The sequence below is a fragment of the Plectropomus leopardus genome, chromosome 3, assembly GCF_008729295.1.
Source record: "Plectropomus leopardus isolate mb chromosome 3, YSFRI_Pleo_2.0, whole genome shotgun sequence".
Lineage (NCBI taxonomy): Eukaryota > Metazoa > Chordata > Actinopteri > Perciformes > Serranidae > Plectropomus > Plectropomus leopardus.
In genome coordinates, this window is record NC_056465.1 from 3,363,072 (window position 1) to 3,386,960 (window position 23,889).

Below are 23,889 nucleotides of genomic sequence, written 5' to 3' on the forward strand. Positions count from 1 at the left end.
TGAAGAGGATAAAGTTGTAATATTATGAGACTGAACTCATAATTTATAAGAAATGAAGTCACAGATCAAGACCCGAGAATTGGGTAATATGGTAAGATCCCCCGTCCATAATTTCCACTTTTTGACAATTCATCTATTCATCCACCACTTCTGATCATTTATTCATACTTTTTCTAACTTTTTCTACCATAGCACCTGACTCTCTGGTCTTAATCTGTGACTTTATTTCTCATAAAATTATGAGTTTAATCTCATAAAATTATGACTATTTTTCTCTTAAATATATGAGTTTAATGTTGTAATATTGCAGCCTTTCCTCTCATAAATTTACAAGTTTAATCTTGTATTATTTTGACTTTATTCTCATAAATGTACATGTTTTTTATCTTAATAATACATTATTTTTTTAAAATTGTGAATTTATTCTCGTGATATTACGACTTTATTCTCCATAGTTAAGATTTTTCTTTGAACATTGCCCTAATCCTCTGTTGTAAAAAATAAATATGAAATGTATAAACATGAATTAATAACTACATGTATGGTTAAAATGCATTAAGAACACATCATAATCTTTACACTTTAAGGTTCAAAAGGTGAAGTTTATGCGAAAGAGTGTGGTTTGTTTGATATCTAAACCATGAGCCAGCATAGGTAATCAGTTCAACAACCAAACATGGTTCTCTGTATTTCTTTGCTTTAACTGGAATGTCTGAGTCAAAAGCCAATCCAATTCTTTTCAGGTAGAGGGGCGGGGCTTAGTAGTAGGCTGCAGGTCCCTGACCTTGGAAAAATACAGTAGCCAACTATCACTGTCCAGTGAATATTAGAAATTATAGGAGAGTAATTAGGTTCATAACTTAGCGGCTGACGACTGTTTATCCTATAGTTTGGATGTTTGTGATCTGCAAGAGGTAAAAACAAGTTTGTGTGTGTGCTGTTTTCTGTATAGTAACAAAAAAAAAAGGAGTGTGTTTCTAACTGCGTGTAGCGGTTACTATTAGCATAACAGCCATTTGCTTTGCTTTTATACCGTCAGCTCTATACTTATAGACACTGGGCAAGGAAAGCTATTGTTAGCTCACCATGAAAGAGCTTCTGGACTTGTTGCGTAGCTGATTTATTCGATTCAGGTGACTGACATTTGTGACTGTGGAGAACTGCTTCCACCTGAGGCTGCGACTGCTGTTTGCTCTGCGTGCTGCTGTGTTGTGTCAGAGTGTGTTCCACCATCAGAAAGTGATACCCCTTTTAATGCTGACAGCAAATGGTAAATGGACTGTACTTGTGTAGCGCTTTTCTAGTCCTGTTGACCACTCAAAGCGCTTTCACACTACATTGTCACATTCACCCATTCACACACACATTCACACACTGGTGGCTGAGGCTATTGTACAAGGAGCCACCTGCTACTCCGTTATCATTCACACACACTCACACTCTGATAACGTTCCATCAGGAGCAATTTGGGGTTCAGTGTCTTGCCCAAGAATACTTCGACATGTTGCCCAGAAGAGCCGAGAGCACCCCTCTGTGGTTAGGTTTGGTAGGGGCAAGGGCACAAGAGCACTCTGTGAGTGAAAAATACTTTGAAGTTTTCCTTATGAAAAACTTTAATGGTTATTTAAAAAACATAATAAAATAAATACAAATGGTTAGTTCCAGATGCATAGGATGGGCAGGGGAAGGACAAGTTATGTTGCTCCTGTTGGTTGGGAGCATTGATCAAAGTATTAGTGCGAAAGTGACAGTTAAAATTAATTATAATATAGAACATAAGGAGATGGGATATTAAAATTTTAAGAAAGGAATATATTTACAAAATAGGTAAAAGCTGAACTAAATGTATAAATAAAACATATAAATGATTTGGAAATAGAATTATGTAAGTGTTCAAGTAAAAATAAGTGCTGAAATAATTAAACCCATGGGGGGTTGTAATAACACCATAAAGTGATAAGTGCTAAAAGTATCAAGCAATAAAAATCTAAGGATTTGAGTCAGGTTATGGTGGGGGGAAACACATGTCAACTGGGAAACTGTTGTAAAACACAACACTGGTGTTCCAGATTAACTGGTGGCTGAACTAACTGGTGATAAGAGATGGATGTGTCATTGGCATAGCCTTTGAGATTATGTAGAATAACCAGGAAATAAACATAAACAACAACAATGACCACAAAGATATTTTTTCATTTTCATATTTCATTTGTAGAAAGTTATAACAATTTTGAAAGCTGAAGATTTTCACCTTTCCACAAACGAAGCAAATCCCTGCTAATGTACTATTCCACTGAAGGAAATTATGTATTGTGTTTGTAGTAGGCAACTGCTATTAAGTTTGTGGAAATGTATTACATTTGTGGGATTATTACATTAAAAGCTGCAGGTTTGTATTACGCTTGTGGTTTATTATGTTTGTGGGCTGTTATTATGTTGGCAAGTGTCACAGGTGACTTTGTTTTGGCTCTAGCGTGACTTCTGTGTAAATTCAGAGTGTGGATGTAAGAGGCCCTATACCAAGACTATGCACTTTGTTGTGTGTTTCATCTCAGTTGTCAAATTCTGTAAAGTTGATACCTCAATGTAGTGAATGAATACATAAATACAGCTATTTGCCTTTTGAGGGGTATTTTTTCTTATTTAGTCACAGATATCATGATATATTATAGATTTATTGTCTTGCAATATATTGATTATTGCAGGATGGTGAAATTGGGAAAGTATCATATTGTGAGTTACCCTGTTATTCCCACCACTATGTTGATGTGACCTCAGATGTTGCCCCATTTTCAGCCTTTGATTCATGGGTAATCAGGCTTGCAGTTGCCAACAGGTGTAATTAAATCCTGCTCTGCTTATTCCAGGAAGTTTTCATGCTTCATTTCTTGCTTCTGAAGCATTAGGTTGGCTCCTAACTTTGAGGAGAGTACAAAACTGAAGTACAAACTGACCAAACAAGATCATGCAGTATCTTCCTGCTGTATATTGGGGTCAGGCTAGTGGCAGCAGTGCATGACGGGAGGCCCTAATTTCCATTGTATAATTTCCTCCAACTTTTTCCTGGCTCCCATGCCAGCTTTGGAAGCTGGCTTCATCAGGGTTTTGAAGCTTTCACTCACTTGGTTGAATCTGATAAAACTCTAAAGGCACGAGTATAGGGATTGCATTATTCCTGTGTGGCTGAACCACCAGCTGCCTGACTGCGAGTTTTGCTTTAGTGGTATATACTTACACAGCGACAATCTTAGGAGAAACTTGATTTTTGACACTTGAAGCCACTTTTAATGCATTTAGTCTAAGAAAGTCTAACTCATTGTGAAAAAGGAGAAAGTCATAGAGAACCCCAGCAATGAGTCCTAAAACCTGCAAATAGGACTGGGCCATATGGCTTTAAATTAATATTTCAGTATTATAAGGCTGTATCAGGATACAAAATATATATCTCGTGTTTTTAAATGTCCTTTTAACTAATGGTAACTACTAAAGTACAAAATTATTGAATGAACTGCAGTTATAATAAAGTTAAATAAAATAGCTCCTGCCATATAATAAAGGTGAATACATTACTGTTATAATAATATTTAATGAAGTACGGTTATGAGGGAGTTAAATAAGGTACGTTTATAATGAAATGTCAGAAAGTATTGTTATTATAAATAAATCAAAGCGGGACCCATGGTGCTTTTATTTTGATGGACCAGGCTCGTTTCAGGTCGAAGTGTTGGTGTTTTTGCTGTGGACTTAAAGCTTCCAGTCAAAAGTTGTATATTAGCATTAGCAGACAGTTAAACAGATACCGCGGCACCATTAACAGTGAGGATTCATTCACTGTGAGCGGGCAACAAACTAACAACTCTCCAGTTCAAATTTTACTAATATTTGGAAGTCACACTGGTGTTCCATGGTCGCAAAACGTGATTAATCTGTTGTACTGAGTGGCTTGTCCCCTGGTGTTATTGTTGAAAAAGTCATTCTCGTGTCCTCTGAATTAAAATAGACACATGTAGGGCTGCACCTAACAGTTGTTTTTTTTAATCAATTAATCTATTGATTATTTTTCCGATTAAATGATTAATCTATCGATTTTTTTTTACTGATCTAACTTTTATTTTTTTTCCTAACACGATTAAATTTAAATGAAAATTACATTTTAAAACTTGTCATTTATATTTCAATATTGTATTCAATCATGACAAAAATAGCCCAGTCTTAACTGGTAATCTGTGTTTTACAGTCTGATCTAAAGTCTCTCCAAAATAAAATTAATGCATGAGCTTGCTCCATTCAAGTAAAAGGAATGTCGTGCATTTTACATTTAGCAATCCAACAGCAAAATAAATAAAACAATGTAACAAAACAGTTACTCTTTGTTACAGGAACAAACCTCAAATCTAGCAGTCCAACAAAACATCTTACAGTAAAATTAGTGCAATTTGAACACTATAACTTTTCACTAACAGAAATAATTATAACCAGTACATTCTTTCTGCATCAAAATTGTCCAGCCTTAACTTTAAACTGCAGTAAAAAATGGTACAGAGTTAATATAATCATCAAAACACCATATTCACTGTCTATTCATGTTAACAAATGCAAGTCATGCATAAAAAAAATGGCGAGCCACCGTTTCTCTACATGTCCTGCCATGCCTGACGCTGCTTGAGCAGGCAGTGTGCACGCTCTCATTTAATAACATGAGCGCCAAAACAAAAAACAACATGCTCGGCGCTGCTCACGCTCTCATGAGCACTGTGTGAAACGGTCCAAGTCGTCGTCGCAGATTACGTGAATCGACGTATTTACGTAATCGATTACGTCAACGCTTTGCCCCAGCCCTAGACACATGATACATTGCTGTTGTTTGATGTTTGAGGTGGATGATAGATCCTGTTCTTGTAATGAACGTCCTGCCCCTTACCATTTACCATTTTACACATATCAGCATGGCTTTACATATAAATGTTGGCCTTTTTATTTAATTGGCAGGTACTTGAAGTACTCTCCTTTGTGTCCTCACTGCTACTACCTACCATCTAACCTGAAACTAGTACTTGATAATGCCTCTTCCTCTCATTGTCAGTGTATCAGTGTATATTTCTATTACCCCATTCATTGCCATTAAGGGACTGCATCAAAAAGGGTAAGACTAAGGCCTAAGTACCCCAAGAACATTTCCAGGACCCCATTCCATTGACACAGCACCTGCCAGGATGGAAAGGTTGCATGTTATCTAGAAAAGCACCAGCGCAGGGTGCTTGAAGTCAAGGTCTGAATGGTGCCCTTAGGCATTGAGCCACTAGCACCAATACTGACTCAGCTGTTATGAAAAGGTAATAGCAGCCTATCAAATGTCAAATTGCACATGAAGCACAGGCAATGACTTACCTTCGAGGGCAGCTCTGCTTTAGTAGGGGGGGCAGGTCATCCACTAATTGGAAGAGTGGCGGTACAATCCCAGGCTCCTCCAGTCAACATGCTCACAAGTATGCTCAAGGATAATAAATTTTCTATGGGCAAGATAATGAACCCCTAATTCCTCAGTGTGTGAATGTTTGACCCTTTGTTACCAAGGAAAATTGTTTTATTTCTTTCAAAAACATGGGAAAAAGGCAATGAAAAACTTAAGAAGAAATTACCTGAAAATTGGCAAGAAATCACTAAAAGGTACTAGCAATTACCTGAAAATCTGCACAAAAAAGATAAAAAAACAAAACAAACAATAACAAAGGGAAATTAAAACAAACAAACAAACAAACCAAAAATATGCTCATTATGATAATTAGATATTTCCCTAGCTTTAAAAAAAAATAAAAAATTCTAAATTCCAAAGCCAAGCCAGACATTTCCTACCAAGTTGCTCAATGCCTGTCATCCCATGTTTTTGAAAGAAAATCAAATCAATTAGCTCAGGGTTCAAAGGCTGAAACACTTGTTCAAGGCATATGAATGCAGCACCAGAAAAGTGATGTTGATCCAGGTTTTAAAGGGTTAACTGAGCAGCACCTTGTATGGCACCTTGTATGAATGTGTGTGTGAATGGGTGACTGAGGTGTGTAGTGTGAAAGAGGTTTGAGTGGTTAGACAACTAGAAAGACACTATACAAATACAAGTCCATTCACCATGTGTAAGTTCCTGAGAGACACAAGTGGTCAGTTTTCCACAGTACCAGAGAAATTGATTCTTAAAAGGATACTTTGATGTTTTTCAACCAGCTTTGTATCAAACCAATGTGGGTAGTATGTGTGGATGAACTGTGTTAAACTTCACTTCATCCAGTGCCTAGATATTATACATCCTTTCCTTCTGGGAAAACACCACCTATTGACGTGAATTATGTCATTTTGCGGTGTTTGAGTGGTTCTTCCAGCTGTTGCTCAAACTACAGGCTGTACCTTCGCATTTTCGTATTCCCTGTCACCCATTCCTCTGCCATTGCATTTACAAGGTGCGTACAGTTGAAACAGAAACATGTTTTAGCTAACTGTTTAACTGGAATACGAGATCCAGTGGGCCACCATTGTGTTGAACAGACAAGGTCATATTTTGTCACCCTCCAGCAGGAGCGTTTACTGGTAAGATGCATTCTGGTAGTTTTAAGTTTTCTACCTTCTGTGGAAAAGCCAATGCCACATTCTTTTTCCTCTTTTTACTCTGCTTATATAGCACCAGTTTCAAAAGTATTTGCATCTTTGTAGTGCAGAGACAGCCTAGTTTTATGTGAGGACTCTATGTATTGGTGAAATATTTTCTTAAGTCCACTACACACATAATCTCTTAAACAGGGTTCATTCTTGACCTTGGTACAGTAGTTTGTTAAAAAAAAAATAACCCAACAACCTCTAAGTCCACTTTCAAGCTTTTTCTGGAGCATTACTCTGTTTTTTTCCAGAGCTTTTATTAATACAGTAGTACTTCATCGACTGAGGAATACTGTGAAGTGCTGTTAGAAACTTCAATTTCAAACTTCAAATTTATAAGCTAGTAAGTGGACTTATTATAATATCTTCATTTATTTCTAACCTCTGCATCATTCTTCAAGGTACTTCCTGGCAGGAGTGGGGCTTTTTGTCGTGGGTCTCCTGATTGGCTGGTTCACTCACACACCTACCGTAAAACCACCTGTCCCTCCATCTGACAGCTCAGACCTACTGGAGGAGCTGCTCAGAGGAATCAAAGCCGACAAGATCAACGCTCTTCATAGGTAAGTTCCCAACTTGCACCAAAATAAAACGTATTTTATCGAAAGAGTAACATTTTTGTCATGGACACAAAGTGAGAACAAAGGCAGTAAGAGGCGTGTGACATCGCACAGATCCACCCACTCAAAAGCTATTCTTTAGTCCTTCTGGCTTCACAGTAAGAGAGAGGTGCTAAGTGGTTGCAAAGACTTGTTGAATAATGAACATAGGCACAAAATAAGCCTTAACTGTGCAAAATAATAACTTGTACTATGGATGGATTTTGCAAACTAATTTATCCATTCTCTTTGTTGTTCCTGTTTTAATATGTATGGTGGTAAGGAGAGCTGACAGAGGAAACAGAGCGTCTAGACAACGCATTGTTGTATTTGTTTTACAAATTCCACAAGCATAAATCAGCCAAGATTGATTGAAAAAAAAACAGGCTCAATATGGTGATTTTTTTTAGGGTACAGTAATTGCTTTGTAGTGCATTTTTTTTTTGATTTAGGGAAAAAACAATTTAAGAGTTATCTTCAGATGAATATTTTTCTACAACTATAGTTGGTATTTAGATGTAGGAACATTCCTGCAAGCAGTAGCTTTACTAATCGTTTTGTTTTAGAATTTTGACAGAGAATACCACAGTTTGCGTCCCCTCATCTTCCTGAAAAAAAATCAGTCCTAAATAAGTCACAATGTGCTCTTCAACAAATGTAAGGCCAATAATATATTTGCAAACACTGTGAATAATTCTTAAATTTGAGTTTGCTGGTTGAAACACGTTTTGTAGCTGTTCAGCCAGTGTTAGCTAAGTATTTGCTCACAAACTATATTTATATAAGCCACAACTTACTGTCCTTTGTGCAGCAACAAATGGCAAAGGAAATGTGAGTTGTTGCATCTTTTTCTGACATTTTTGACCCCCACATTTTGCATACTGCAGTTAGTTCTATGTTGGCAACCATGTAGTTTTACACGGATGAAATGAACTTCGGTATCATATTCTCCAAATGATGTTTATTAATCTAATGGAAGTTTTTCATGGTTCTCTCTGGCGACTTGATTGGATGCTGTTAGATTGGTTCAAACCAAGTGGATCTAAAAACACAAGTGTAGACTTGCTGGGAATTAACAGCATTAATGTTTGTTGATTCCTGAAATGAATGGAAATGAATTGATTAATGTTACACTATTTTTATAACATACTTCTTAATCGTTGAGGTTGAGGAGAGGTATCAAGTATTTTAAAGCCAAAAGGCTTGAGTCCAAGTAAAGTCACGAGTCATTGGTGTTTAAGTCCAAGCTGGGTTGCAGGTGTATTTTTGATTTTGTCAAGATGAGTCTAAAGTCATCATATTTGTGATTCAGCTCTGACTTGAGTCCACTCCGCTGATAATCATGACCACAGATTTTCCCAAACCTCAGCTAATCTTCTCCTCTTTGAATTATGACCCTAATGTCTCCATTACCGACTTGTAAGCCGTAACATAATTGAATTTTTCCAAAGTAATTTGTCCTTGTTCTTTATAAATTATGTTAATATGATATACGGGTTTCAATTCAGAAAATACTGATAAGGGTCACTTTTGTGGTTAAATCATTGGATGGTGGACTTGTTGCTCTTATTGATACATTTAGAAGTGTATACTTGTGATGAAGGTGCTAAAAGAAGAGTAGAGAGTAGAATAGAAGAGGATTTTAAGAAAGACTTGTTGAAAATAAAAGGCAATGTTATGATGGAGTTGAGTTGAATTGATGTTCAAAGGAAACAGACAGAACAGACAAAGAGGATCATAGTTTGATGCCCCCTAAGTCAAAGATAACCATTATCACCAGTCTGACGTGTTGCCTTCTAGCCAGGCGCAGATCTATTTATATCCAAAGCGGAAGGGAGCGACTCAGAGATAGCAGAGAGACAGAGCGGATAGGAGAGATAAAGACTCTCCACCAGGTAGCAAATCTTTTTTTTTTTAAACACTGATACAAACCTCTGTCAACCCGAACGCTGCCTTCTCCAAGCCAAAGGATCACAGGATGACTGGGTGTATGTGTCTCTGTGAGATAACTGGCTTTGCCATTGAACTGAGACAATCATGTCACCATGGTTTCTCTCGCTGAGCTTTCCACGCTTTTTCATTATTTATTTTCTCACATTTGTATTTCAAGTTGCCAGAAACACCCCCACCCATCCATCCACAACTGCCAAAGACCCACACATACAACATCTTAACCATCTGCGAGGATGATTGAGTTTTTGTTTCAGTAGATGTCAGCCACTAATTAAATTAGAGGGTTATTTTAGCACCTTCTAGTCCTCAGTTAATTATTGGAGCAATAATTATTTATTTATCTGTGACCGTTGGTACTTTGTGTCTGTAGGAGACAAGTATGAACTGTGAGATAATTCTACCTTTGTTACTAAGGTAGATACAACCCCTCATGATCCTTTTCTTTTGAGCTTCTGTGGCATCCAGTTAACCTTTGCTTTACATTAAGCCACATCTTCACAAACCAGATGAATAAATTTGCTAATCATAGATGAGATCCAACAGAAACATCCGTCCAAGCTTGCAATGTAAAAAAAAACTGTGTAAAAATACAGCCAAATTCTAATAATAATGTTACAAAATACAGTTAAACACAGTAAATCTTGATGCTTTTTGCAGCCAAAACAAGGTAACAGTAGGGTGTCGAAGTTACCATCCACAAAACTCAACACTTCTGCGTTTATTTTGGTCACATTAAAAGCCTACCTATGAAGGGAAGGCTGCAGGACTTAAACTGTAGTCTCATGGCAGCTCAGTACTGTTCAGTTCTGTGAAAAAGACAAAGTGGATTGTCTGACATGACTTTTGGAATAAGTGTTTGATAAATGGACATTATACTTACTTAAACAAAAGGTAAACATGGTGAAGGTTTTGAGTTTATGTTGACTTTGCAACTGGAAATTAGAAATTAAGACCTATCTCCTGTATAAGTTAATGCTGGTCACTGACAGCAAGCCCTCACTGCTGTTGCGTCTACTGCCTCTGGTGTCATAGAAAAATCATAGCAGTTTGTGCACATTATTAGCTGAGACTAAAATAGGAGCTTGTCTGTCATAAGTAAATGCTGAAGGAAGAAACAGAGACAAAGCCTTTTGCACAGCTGTACAAATTAGGGGAAATGTTTGCTGTCAAATAATGATTGAGGTCCCTATTCAAGTGTTACTTACCTTTTAATTTAGACATATAGTGTGGGATACAGCACTGCACACGTTTAAATCCATTTTAATTTATTCTGGAAAATCCCTGCACTTGTGATGATGCATGTATATGACACTAAGGTCACCAAAGGAAGATCTTGAGAGATTATTTTTTGACATTTGCCATAATCCCTTGACAAATTGAACATATTAGTTTTGTTTAACTCCTGAATTCATACTAATAACACAAGAAATATTTGTCTTTAAGTGTTGTCATAACTAACTTGCATGATTCAGTTAAATCAAACCAGACAAATTGCATTGGGCTGGGTATTGCCCTTAGTTTTTGGATCTGTTTGAACTGTGTGGCATCAGGGAACATAAATATACACATAAGTATCATTTAAGTCCAGCATTACTTGAAGTCAGTGAGAAAAATTGGATTTCCCAATGTGGGTCCATGACATTAGAGGTCCTCACAGTTCAAAATGATAGACTGGAACCCTTTTGGATCCAGAGAATTTGATCCGAGATCCAGTCTACATGTGTATATAACTTATATTAAAACTAATAGAAGTAGGGAATAGTGTGTCCACTGATTCTCATTACTTTTTAAATACATAAAACATATGTTTTTTTATGAATTCTCCAGGTTGGCAGTTATCCACTGAATAATCCTCAGTCATGTCTTCATTGTGTTCCCAGAAATGTAGTCTGATCATGTAATTAGAAAGAGACAAAGAATGTTATGCGTGGACTTCAGCCATAGCTTAGGATCTACCAGCCCGAACTCGTCAAACACCTCTGCTCTGTCAGTGCGTAAACAGCTGACACAGAAGGATACCTGAAAGTTCGTTAGTACACCCGGCACCATTTGATGAACTGGAATGGGAATGTGTTGGAGCTACTGTAGTGAATGAGTGCTCCTGGCCTAATTCTGACAAAAATCTCATAATGGGCTGGCACTTTCAACATATTTTCATCTGTAGCCAAAGCTATACATTTTCCTTTAGCCTGATAATTCTATTATTTACTTTATCAGGCACAGAAAATAAAAGAAATAAAGCAGCCCGACTTACTTTGTGTTGAGTCTGGAAGAAGAGAAGCAAAAGCGAGACAGTGGCAGAGAAAGTGAAACAGACACATAAAAGGAGCTATGAAGACAGCAAGAGACCTAAGAAATAGAGGGAGACTAAGGAGACAGTGGGGAAGCATATTTCAACAGTTTTGCATGAGTAGATAGGGGAAATCTCGGAGTGAATTAATTGCTATTTGCTTTCTGAGATTCTCAATACGCAGTACATTAAGTCATTGCCATACCTGCCTGAGTGGCTCTGTGTTCTACAAATGACAATTCACATGTTTTGAATAGAGAGGCTGTCTTTAGCTCAGATAGATGACTTATGCTTGTTTTTATGATTTTATATTTCACACTCTTCCTTGTCTCTCAGCCAAAGGGCCTCCGGTGTTTTTCCCTCAATAGTGGTGTCATGGCAAAACATAGCAGACTTATGCAGAGGAAACTTTATGCATCCAGTTCTTTTCAATTTCAACTTCAAAGAGGTGTGTAAGTACGTAGAACTACTTTGAGGGAAACTGGATTAAGTTCAAATCCCTAAAGATGGTTTCTCATTGCTAGTATCTTGGCCTGCCTAATACTTACCTCTCCTGCTAATTATACTACTGTAACAAATTGGCTCTCACAGCTATAGGGAAGTGCATCAGGGCATTTTATGGCTTTTTGTACACTGCATATAGTCCTACACATATCTTAAATCAGAACATATAGGTTCAGAGTTTTAAGAGTGTTTTTAAAGGGTGATGCTTAAGCTGTTGTTTTGAAGCCACTGGCTGTACTGACTCTGGCTGAATGATGTCTCGGGGTGACAAATCTTTATCTAACTGATATGGATCTTTCTGTGCTGGCACCAGGACAACTGGCGTCATGGATCACTATCTTGTTGTGGTTGCAGTGTTTCTGCTGAGCATTCTTTCTTTGTTTGTTTGTTAACATTAAGACACACTAAACTTGGACCTCATTTGACAAATGACAAGATCGCTTATGCAGCTTAATGCTTGATACACATATTGCTTTATCCTTCGCATGCTTATTATTTTGTACTTATTATTTTACACCAAATCAAACTGACATTGTGCTTCAACATGAGCATTCAAACTTTTTGGAAAACTACTACTACTCTAGGAAGACAGTATAGTCCAAACCAAAAGCTTCTTATTCCCTCTCGTTAAATATGACTGCTTTGTCAGAGGATCAGTACATCTAAACATGACGCACTAAGTACCCTCCTGCATCAGTTTTGGACGTTATGGGATAGAGTGTCAGTGTAGGTTTGTAACATGCATTGTGTCTTTTCAAAATACATTTCCATTCACAGGAAATGTTTCTTCTCAGCATATTCACAAAATGGGTTAAACACTTCCTTTTCACATTTATTTCCTGAGATTAAGGCAACAAAAGCACAAGATTAGGTTTAGCAAAAAAAGCACATTATAGTTTGGCTTAAAATAAGTACTGTTGTCATTTAACATCATGGAACTTATGTCAGTAGTTTTGCATACTCCACGTACTAGCACATTGCATTTTTATTAAAATAACTCCATTGACTTGTGGTTTACAAGAGACACAGAGTCCAGTTTGGCATAAGACCTGGTGCATGAAGAGTGCCTCTGTGCATCAGAGTCTGACTTCCAGATGATTGACAAAGTGACTGTATTTGACAGGTTGGAGGTGAGAATGAGCTGAAATATACTTAGATTGATCAATAACTGTTAAACAATCCTGCTTCAAATGGAAATATTCATATATCTCTATAAAGATACCTATTTGCATGTCTATGTCATCTACCTAGCTCTGACTGCTACTAACAAAGCAATGTCTCTGTAACTATTTTGTGCAGTGTTTTCCACAGAATCTATGTGTGGTTGTAGTATGTGCCCTTTGATTTACTATTATTCTGTGCCCCCTCCTTAAATTTGGACTTGTTTGCAGGTCTGTGAACCTAGCACAGGCACAACTCGTCATGAGTAATTTTAGAGCCTAAACAGAAATTTGAGTCGCGTCATAGATATTTGATCAGTTTATATAGTCAGAGCTGATCAGGTTGATAGACAAGAGGAAAAGCAGAGTGCAGAGTGGTTGAATACAATTTTTTAGACCCAGCACTGTGAAAGGTTAAGTGTCACTTTAACTGCGCCTGGTATTCTGCTGCTCTATCTGCGACACTAATGTGCTCACGCTCCGAGAGTTTGGTCTAATAAATAATCCCATGGTATATAAAATTAAATAGTTCTAGAAAATATATTTGTGGCGACAGATGTTTTATTATGGCAGTCTGCCTCAAGTAAATGGATGTGTGGGAAACCATGTTGTGTTTGTTAAGTTTGAAGATGTTTATTTTGCAGATGTTACTTTTTTCGTTGACTGTTTAGCCAAGGCAGCTGACTCTGCTGATGCTGACTGCTTCTTGTTGATTTATTTTTTAACTCAAAATATAAAACAGGCAAACTGTGGAGGATCTCAGACTCCTTTTATTAAGTCTGAGGAGACCTTGCAAAATTTCAGAATAACTTTTTGGGGTGTGTATGCTGAAAGATGATACAGAAAAAGTATTTTTCAGGGGAAATGGAGCAGCTACTGAAAACAGTTCTGGTTTCCAAAGTGGAGAGGTGGCTAGCATGCACATCAGTTCCACTGATTTTGCACCTCCTCTGCATATTTGAAAAGCATTATTTATGTGTTTTAATCGAATAAGCATAATTCAGTTAATATACAAAATATGAGTCATTATTTATTTAGCAACTGAAGTGAAACTGAATATCTGACTGGTGTACAGTTACAAGAGGGATTTAAAAATATATATTTTGCATTTAATTGGATGGCTAAAAAAGTGGGCGGGCTTAGAGTTTAGCGCTAAACACTGCCCTAGAAGTGATGTTATTTTTGGAGGCTGACATGGAAGTTAGCATCGCCCTGGTTATCTAATCAAAAAGCTTATGGGATTTTTCTGTTCAGTTTTAGATTATTGCAGAAAATAAGCTCTGTAGTAAACAAATGTTTCTTGGAAGTTGTTCAACAATGTAATCTCCACAAATAAACACTACTTGAGGCCTAATTGCAATTGCCAGAAGTAAATCGGTAATGTTAGGTTAAAAATGAACTACATTGTGGACACATGACCTGATGTTGTCCCCATAGCGAGGATGTAAAGATGTGTTTGCTGAAATGATGTTCTGAAGTTTTGTTCAGCCATTTGTTAGCGACCCTCTCTTTTAAGACACATTCAGCTTCAGAGTTCACAGTGGGGTATTTACTGATGTATTTCATATCATAGAACAACACGCGGAAGTCTCTTCAGCTTGTTTTAACCACAGACTTTATTTCAGACTTCTAATCAAAAACCCATAAAAATCCACTGACTTTGAGACGGGGGAACCGGCGATGCTAAAATGCTAACTATTCCTGTGGTTCTCTGTACAGAGCTCCAGTGCAGTCTGCTGCTGAGCAGACTGTTACCTCCACACTCATCTCCCTTGCCATTAGATCAGGAGGAGGTTGATAGGGAGAAGAATTAGACCTCCACCACATTGATTTTAAAATGAAACAAATGTTTCCCCCCCTTGCATCCAAACACACATCCCATTCTGCCTCTCTCCATGTTGCTCTGTTAACTACTATATCCCACAAACACTGAAGTGTGTTTTTTTTTGTATAACAAGTGTGGCCAACTAGTTGCTCAAAGTTTAATCTCATTGGATGAACTTTTGTAAACACCCCTGAGAGTAGAACAACTTATCAGACATTTGAAACGGTTTTGGTTTAACAGAAAAAGAAAAATACTTTAATACTGATTTTTTTATGTTTATTTGGCACATAGGAGATAAATGATGGATTAACACAGGGACTCAGGGTTAAAACTAGAAAAACAAATTTTTTTTTTTTTTATCACTAGACAAACAAAAATAGAGTTCTGATAATCTTTTGGAACAGCTCAGTAGTGTGTATAAAAGCTCAGAGAGATCAGTTACAGTTAAATGCTGGTGCAGTACTTGAAGATAGTAATTTTGAAGGTTTCCACACTGCATTGATGTGCCAGTTTTCTTACTCTTATATTTATATGAAAATGTCTGAACAGCTTTGGGAATTAGAAATGTTAATATAGCGACGGTAATCAAAGAAAACAGAAGACATAACTGAACACTGCCTGTTCAGGAGCCTTGCAGTGGAAAACTGTTTATTTCACTTTAGTTTTATGCTCTCCAGGTGATTACACCACTAACTCACTTTGTTTAGGTTAAAGTAAAAATCTGTAATTTATTCCTGCATTACTAGGCTCTCAGAAGAGCTGAACTCTTTGGTAAAAGAGAAGATTTTTAGGAGTTTTTGTGCTAGAAAACTGAACCACCTGGAAACAGCTTGCAGAGATAGAGCAGCTGAAAGTGGGCTGAGCGTAGGAGTTCTTGGTCACAAGAGTCATGTCTCAGTAAAGTCATTGGAATGTTTTATGGAGTCTGAGCTGCCTTAGACACTAATCAGTGAGGTGGAGCTATGATAAATGCCCAGCCTCTGCTTCCAGCCTCATTCCTCACAGAGTCCTCCCCAATCAAACGGCTTGTTTCCTCAGAGGATTGAGGATTACAGCTGAGCTTTCACCCAGATATTGCCTTGGAAAAGCTCTGTTTGCCATTCATTAAAAACAAGTTAATGATGGCCACCTCCAACATGAGGGTTCCAAAATGTACTCAGATAAATAAATATTTTATTTCAATTGTTTGACTGGATTCCACATAAGAACGTGTACACACTAGAGCTGTACATTTTTAACAAATTCACTCTTTTGATTTCAACCATGCTGCTCTTATGATCCCATTTCCAGCAGCAGCAGGCAGACAATTTGATAAAAAAAGACAGTAGAAAGAAAGAAATAGTGACTAGTGAACATAGTTAAGCATTAAGCAGCTAAAGAGCCAGATACTGTTCTTTCCTTATTGGTGGAGACCAAAACAGAGCTAAAAGGAGAGTGGATACAGGAATGACCAAGTAGTCAGGCACTTAACAAATGTATACTAATGTTGTTTAGAGTCTGCTTTTGGATTGTTCTTGTACAACATTGTCGTGAAGTGGTAACTTTGAATTATGACCAATATGCTTCAATTTTACAAAGAGGAGTAGACAAACAGACTTATGCATCTTGTTTCGTGCTCAAGTAATTGCTAAAGCAAGGGACAACAACTCTCAACAGGTCATATCTTGCATTTCGAAATAAAAGCATTTCCTGTTGACACCCGTGACATTACCATCAACAAATAAACTATTCGTTTTCTCCCATATTTAATGTAAACATTGTAATTGCGTGTTGTTACTGTTTGGATGATAAAACAAGAACTAAATTTACTCAAAATACAAAAAAGGCAAGAAAAACTAAAAAACAACTTTAAGGAAGACAGTCAGAAAATATTTATTAAAGTCAAATACAAAACAGCAACATAAAAAAGAGAAATACTTAACTTTCTGAGCTTCTGGTATTTTCTTAATTAATGTAATTTGCATGATCTGTTACCAATTTCTGTTTATTGATGACCACTAAAATGCCTAAATAATATCAAGTGGCAGATCAAGCTGAGGTGTCGAGCGTGCTCCGGAGTTCTGGTAATAAAACTTAACCACACCTCCAGATTTTTCTTTAACATTTTTAAACTTTTCTTCAGCCCCAACTTATGTTGATACCTGATGTCAAGTGGCATGACTTGAGGTGATATATTGGATTATGTGCAGCTCCACTGGTTTTATACAGCATTTTCACATAGGCAGTAGTACTCCCCAACACCTGTGAATGCATTTATACTTTAAATGTGTGGAAATACCCTTTAATCTACGTAACTTAATATAGAGCACTTAGTCCACTTCTACAGGGGAGATGACACAATAAAATGAACAGCTGAACAATGGAGTTAGATGTAAACAGCCCTGAAATAAACACTAGGTGAGGCTCATTATGGTCAACATGTTGTTGAGACTGTGTTTGGGAGTTTTTCATTTAACCCCAGAGTAGTGTTATATCAAGGATAAGTGCTGTTGCCATGGTTATGCTGTTTAATAAAACATTCTACTATTGACGTACATACAGCACAGAAGGGGTAACAAAATAAGGTGAAGGCCTTGGAAAAGAAGGTGCTCATTTTACTCCAACAACAAACGGCTGATGTAGAAAAGTGCCTGTGCTATCATGGCCAGAGAGTCATTGCAATCAGTCGCTAAAGTAGCTGATTTCACTGATTAACACTACTTTAACAAGAGAGGGAAGTAATCAGTGAAATGAGCTGCAGTGAAGTGAAGGTAGATGAGAACCTGTAAACAGAGGGATGCTGAGGCACAGTATCGAATCAGAGCTACAGGAGATGTGCTACACACCTACAGGAAATGCTATTCACAAACCACCCCATCCAAAACGGTCTTTTTGATGTTACATTCTCTTCCTTTAGAGTCTGAGTTGTACTGAACTGTGGGGTGGCTCTGATGCAAAAAAACCCAAAAAACATCCAGTGATATGGACATAGCCTCCATGACGTCACCTGTTGTTATTTTTAAAGTCTCGAGTTTGGCATTTTGGCTGTCAACATCTTGGTTTTTTGGAACCATAAGTGAACAAATTTGGATGAGAGGATCGCACTTTGGTGGAGCGAGGGATGGATCTGACTCATATACCAACCTATTCTCATTCCATGCAAATCTCCTATGTTCGTATTATCACATAACCTATGTGTTTGAAAAAAAATATGGAAGGTAATTTGCAATGGAATCATTGCTTGACAAAATTACAGATATAACAGATTTGCGTGGGATTAAGATCACCGTCAGCGTCTGCAATTATTAATAATTCTCTGGGGTTCCGAAGTTATAATTGTCTAGTGCTAATAGGGCTCAAATGTAGGTTTTGGTTGAACACACCTCAGAGGATAAGCATTTATCTCAAGAAATCAAAGAAAATACAAGGCTGTTCAGTACTAGGGTACAAACCTCAAAATCCACAAATAAATGTACAATCAATAAACCCCTTCTTCACAAAGCATTGCAAATGAAGTCTTTTTATGCCTCGGCACTGGTGACAGCAGAGGCCAGAGGCATTATGTTTTTTGGATAGTCCATCCATCTGGCACATTCATGCGAATGCAATATCAAAATAACGCTTCAAGGGAATTTCTTCAGATTTTGCACAAACATTCACTCAACGATGCGCTGTTTAGATTTTGCTGGTCATTAAGGTCAAGGTCACTGTGACCTCATCAGTCTCATTCTTGTGAATGTGATATCTCAAGAACACCTCAAGGGAATTACTTCAAATTTGGCACAAACGTTCGTGGAGACTCAAGGATGAACTGATTAGAATATGGTGTTTAAAGTTCATGGTCACTGTGACCTTGCATACATCTCATTTTTGTCAAGGCAATGTCTGAGGATTGCCTTGAGGGATTTTCCTTGAATAAGAAACAAACATCTACTTGGACTAAAGAATGAACTTCATAGAATCTGCTGGTCAGAGGTCAAGGTCATGGTGACCTCATACATGCTTTTGATCATATCTCACGAACCCTCAAGAACCACCTTGAAACTGTGCTGATTGTATAGATCTTCTGTGTGTGACGTGTCCATGTTTTCACAGAGCAATATTTGACGACTTTGGAATGAGAATGGGTTGTTTAATTGGCCATGATTCAGATGAATGAACAGGTGTTGTTGTCTGTGGAGCGAAGCTAGAATGAGCAGAAGTAGTTAGATGTCTGTCTAGCACAATTTCTACAATAGGTGCTTTGCCATCCTATTAGTTGTCAATCAAATTTGCACTGCACCTTGGTGCCTTTGGTTTCAGAACAAAAAGTTACATTCATTTTTTTCAGTCTTTGTGAATCCTAGAGTAGTGGGCGAAGCCTTGAGGGCTACACCACAACAAGTCGCATATCTTGGTGGTAGTAGCAAATATTCAAATGGGAACTTTTAAAGCCAAGGTGAAGAAGGGTTGCAGAGAACATGGGTCCGTTTAACATTTAACACTCTTTTATTCGCTTATAGTTACATTAATTGACAGTTGTCTATACTTGTCATTATTCTCTATGATCATGTTAATCTTGGTAACTAACATACAGCCAGCATGCAGATTTCCATATTTCTGCATCTCTGTGCCTGGTGCTTGTATGCATGTGGTGAAACACAGTCCTTGTCAAAAATAACGTTGTGACATTATGACAGCCATATCAATAACACTGTGTTTTGTGTTCCCAATAACATCAGCCTGTGAATAGCAATATGATGCTGAATACATGAATACCAATCCACTGCATAGTAAGTATGACAACATCGGAACGGAAACATTATGCAATTTGCAGCAGTTACATTTGAATTATTCTAATGTTCAATGTCCCAGTGTTTGGTGTTGAAATATAAAGGAGGCATATTTTATTCTCATGAAGATGATTTCTTGCTGATATAAAATGATGGTGGGAGGGGGGAGAGAGCAGAGAGGTAGTGTATACACGGAGAGGGGAATGAGAGAAACATGAAGATGGAGAGTGTGAGCAGGCATCACTGAGTGAATACAAATAGAGAGAGAGAGAAGACAAGCACATTCGAGGCCATGATATACACGCACTGTGTTGATGCAGTGTAAACTGGCAGTGTTTGTTGCAACAGGGAGAGGAACTGGTGACAAGCATTATGAATTACATGGTAGATTAACACTTTTGTGATAGAAAAGTTTCTTGTTCTCTGAACATTTTATTTCCAGACCAGTTTTCTGTCACTGACTTTATTTTTTGCTTTAATAAATGGTTTGTCAAATATATAGACTAGACTTGCAAACTTCTTTTACAAACCAAATACTTTTTTTTTCTAGAAGTTCCTACCACAGTTTGTGCTAAGTGGTCATCTCCACCTCCAGTTCTGGAAGATTAGTTCCAAGGTCATCAGTGAACTCTACTGATTACTATATCCAAACTGTTTTGAAGAGATATGAAAAAGTTATTTAGATCCTCACCTCACATACACCCCATTTACACTTACATCATCTGAGGAGGCGTAGTATGAGATGTATGTTAGCAGAGGAGCAGCATTGCTCAAACATGTTATTGATTATAGACAACCTGCATTTCTGTAGCACTCAGAGACCAATGCACCATTACTGTAGTTATGCACATAAAACACTGAAAATTTGACCGCATGCTGCATAATGTGGACAACTGGATTAATTAGATTGGTGTATCTGTGTGATGCAGTGAGGCAGATGACTGAAAACACAGTCAAGTGCATTGCGTGTACTCGTCGTTAGTCTGTCTATAGATATACTGTAATGAGACAATTAAGAAAGCAGAATTTCAATTTAACCAAAGCGCACCAAAACAAGATGAAAATAAACCAAGCATTTGTTTAAGATGTGTTTTTCTCAGATATTCTACCCTGCTTGTGATAATATAAACCAGAGTTACACTAAAGTACACTGAAATAAATCATTTTTCTTCATGTCAGTCAACCAGTTGTGCCTTCTCTCGATCCACAGTGCCTCCCTGCCCCCCTACACACAACACATACACATACACACAAAGTAGTCTGTTGGTGAGAGGACGGCAACAGAGGTCTTGATTGATTGCCAATAGCAAAATCAAATTGCAACAGCAGCATTTCTAAAACAATATGTAAAATTTCAATTCCTTGCACTCAGATGTCAAGAGGTAGACCTGTGCTGTTTGACTGGTGGACTGATTGGCAATGCCACACCAATTCATAAATGTGAGTTAATCTGGAACGTCAGAATGTGTGATTGGATGGACATGCAACCAATCAGAGCAACACAACTTGAAGTAGCATTGAGAAATGGACAACGGTATGCAGAGATTGTAGCCATTTTTGCCATGAGAATTTAAAAAGATTACTTCAACAGAAACTTTCACATCAGCTGCAGCCATCTTGGTTACTCAACAGCATTCCTGATTACTTAGCAAAGATTGTCCTTGTTGCAGTGTCCCCTACGCAAGAATGTGCTAGTCAAAAATGACATCATGTACTTTGTGTTAAGCATGAAGGCTCCATGAGCTGTCAGAAATCGTATCATACCCACCTTATGTTAGATAAGTGATGAGACTGAGGCAGGCCAGGTTGGCTGGAAATGTCTTTGATCAGGATGCAGATTTGCCAATGGCAAATTAATGGTCCACCTTACTCTGTCGTACTCTGCCTCTGATTGACTTACTCTGACATTCTTACCCTAACTCTAACCATTCTCACCCTTCTTGCATTAAACTAACCAATCCAACCAATGAAGGCAACGGGTACTAGCCACTCATAAGGAGAGTGTGGTGGATCATTCCTTGGCTGAATGGAACCATAATGATGCAGGTAGCAGATGTCAGCAACTCCAAATGCCTTCTTATTTCATATCATTTATTTACACAAGGCTGTCCACCAGCACCTCAAAGGTCTCATCATATTTGCAAGGCCAACCCCTCAGTAGAAAGCACTGAAGCATCTTGTCTTCATGGAGAATTCTCTGTCACTGGTGTGCAAATTAAACAGTAAGGAATAAATCATCTGAGGGCAAGAAGTCAAAAATTCATGGCAGGACTGATCATCTGAATAGTGTAAAATATGGCTTATGTATCGCAGCTTGAACAGAGAAGAAAGAGCAAGCAACAGCAGGAATAAAAAAGAGACTGAGCGAGAGTGTGGATAGGGTTCTTGCTGACTTTGCATGTGTACTGCTCAGTCAAGGCTGGGCTTCATTATGAGGATACATACTCTGAGATCTGTGGTTACAGCACACGGGGTGCCAGTGATATGCTCTGTATGTGGATTTTTTTATGGGGGTGTGTATGTGGTCACTTACTTTGCCTGTTTTAGTGATTAATGAGGGAGCCTTTCAAGGACGAGTCCACTTATCCTGTTTCCAGTTCTCCCTTTCTCTGTATCTTGCACACATTTGATCCATTTCATCCTACAGGTGAATCAGTGTAACAGTACAATGAGTTTCAAAACCTGTTGGTTTGGCTGGACATTAAGTAGCAGTTATCAGTGGTTATAAGCATTATAGATATGGGTTAGAAGTGGCCTGCCACACCTAATCTTTGGTTCAGAAGGCCATTATTGGACCAGGAAATCGCAGTTTTCATTTGGTGTTAGGCAGTGACCTCTCAAGAGAAAGTCCACATCAGATGTTTGTGAGGGAGTGGTGGTGAATGGGTCAGCCAAACACAGGACTTTCACCCAGGAGAGCTGGTTTTGTGTCCCGTTTGAAATCAAAAGTCACTGTTGACTTATTTTAGACAGACAGTTGTTTATCATCGCATGTTTTCCTTAACTTAGCTATATAGTTTTTGCCTCTAAACCTAACAAAAGTGAAAGTGAAGCTATCATGCTGTTTTACAGTAGTTACTTTACAAACCATTCTGTATATAGGTAAACTTATGATAGTGGAAGGGGAGGACAGAGTTGTCTCGCTTTTAGGCAGCCATGAGAGTTAGTAACAGCACCAAACCGGTGTCCCGTGATGCAGGATGCTATTTAAAATTACATAGGAGCAGCATGATGCTGCCATTGTTTATTTCTGTATAAACATGCAAAGGAAGCACAAAAGAAGGACTCCGTATTAGACCATTTACATACCCTATGTGTGAAAATGGCTAACATCATAAAATATAATGATGTATATGCAAACTGCCATTCAGTGGGCTAATAACGGCCATTTAACCTAATAGTGTAGTCCCTTCTAAATCATACCTATGAGGCTGAAACCACAGGAAAAGGCGTCAATCCTGAATCCTCAACAAAACTGTACATAACAGTCAAAACCACAGCGCTTTGACAGAACATAAAACACCAATGACTTTATCTAACCCCGGTATTGAATTTATTCTAAGCATGTGTTACTTCACGCAGCCTGCATTTCAATGGGAATGATGGAGACATCTTCATCCTGGCCAAGAACCTTATTGATATGCTCATTGCCACTGGTGAAAATATCATTACAGCCCGCTGGTAGAGGTGATGGGTAGTGAAAATTGAGTCAGGAAGACTTTTCATATGTTTGCTTTTTCACATTGATGAGTTTTCTCTGCCCTTATTTGAGGGGCATTACTGTGAATGTTTGCCCTATTTATATTAAAGGATCTAGAAGCAGCATTTAGAGCATTAATAGCAGCAAACCGCAGTTTGCTATGTAAAGGTGTAGAGAAGTAACAGTGTCTTGAGTAGAGGATGAAAACTCTCTCTCTCTCTCTGTGTTTTAATCCAAGCTTCTCTGTTTGTTCTTACACCAAATTCACACTGGATGCAGAAGCGTCTCGATATGTTAATTGTTACGCAGCTGACAGTCAGCAATCGCCTGGCTGTTCACATCAGGAGAACAGCCACTGACTGTGTCAGTCAGCAGCAGTTCACATTCTTTGCTTCTGTCTAATCACATGGAGAGCTGTTTCCCTGTCTCTCTGCCCGTTTGCCTGTGTGTGTATATGTGCTTGTG

General features: G+C 37.9%; 1 protein-coding gene across 1 annotated transcript in view; it reads left to right on the top strand.

Annotated features, from left to right (window-relative positions):
- The window catches only part of LOC121962737 (inactive N-acetylated-alpha-linked acidic dipeptidase-like protein 2), a 498,032-nt gene that overhangs the window by 41,052 nt on the left and 433,091 nt on the right, over positions 1–23,889 (top strand). The window contains exon 4 of the mRNA XM_042513024.1: positions 7,044–7,205. Within this exon, the coding sequence (XP_042368958.1) occupies positions 7,044–7,205 (162 nt within the window). The remainder of the gene's footprint in view (positions 1–7,043; positions 7,206–23,889) is intronic.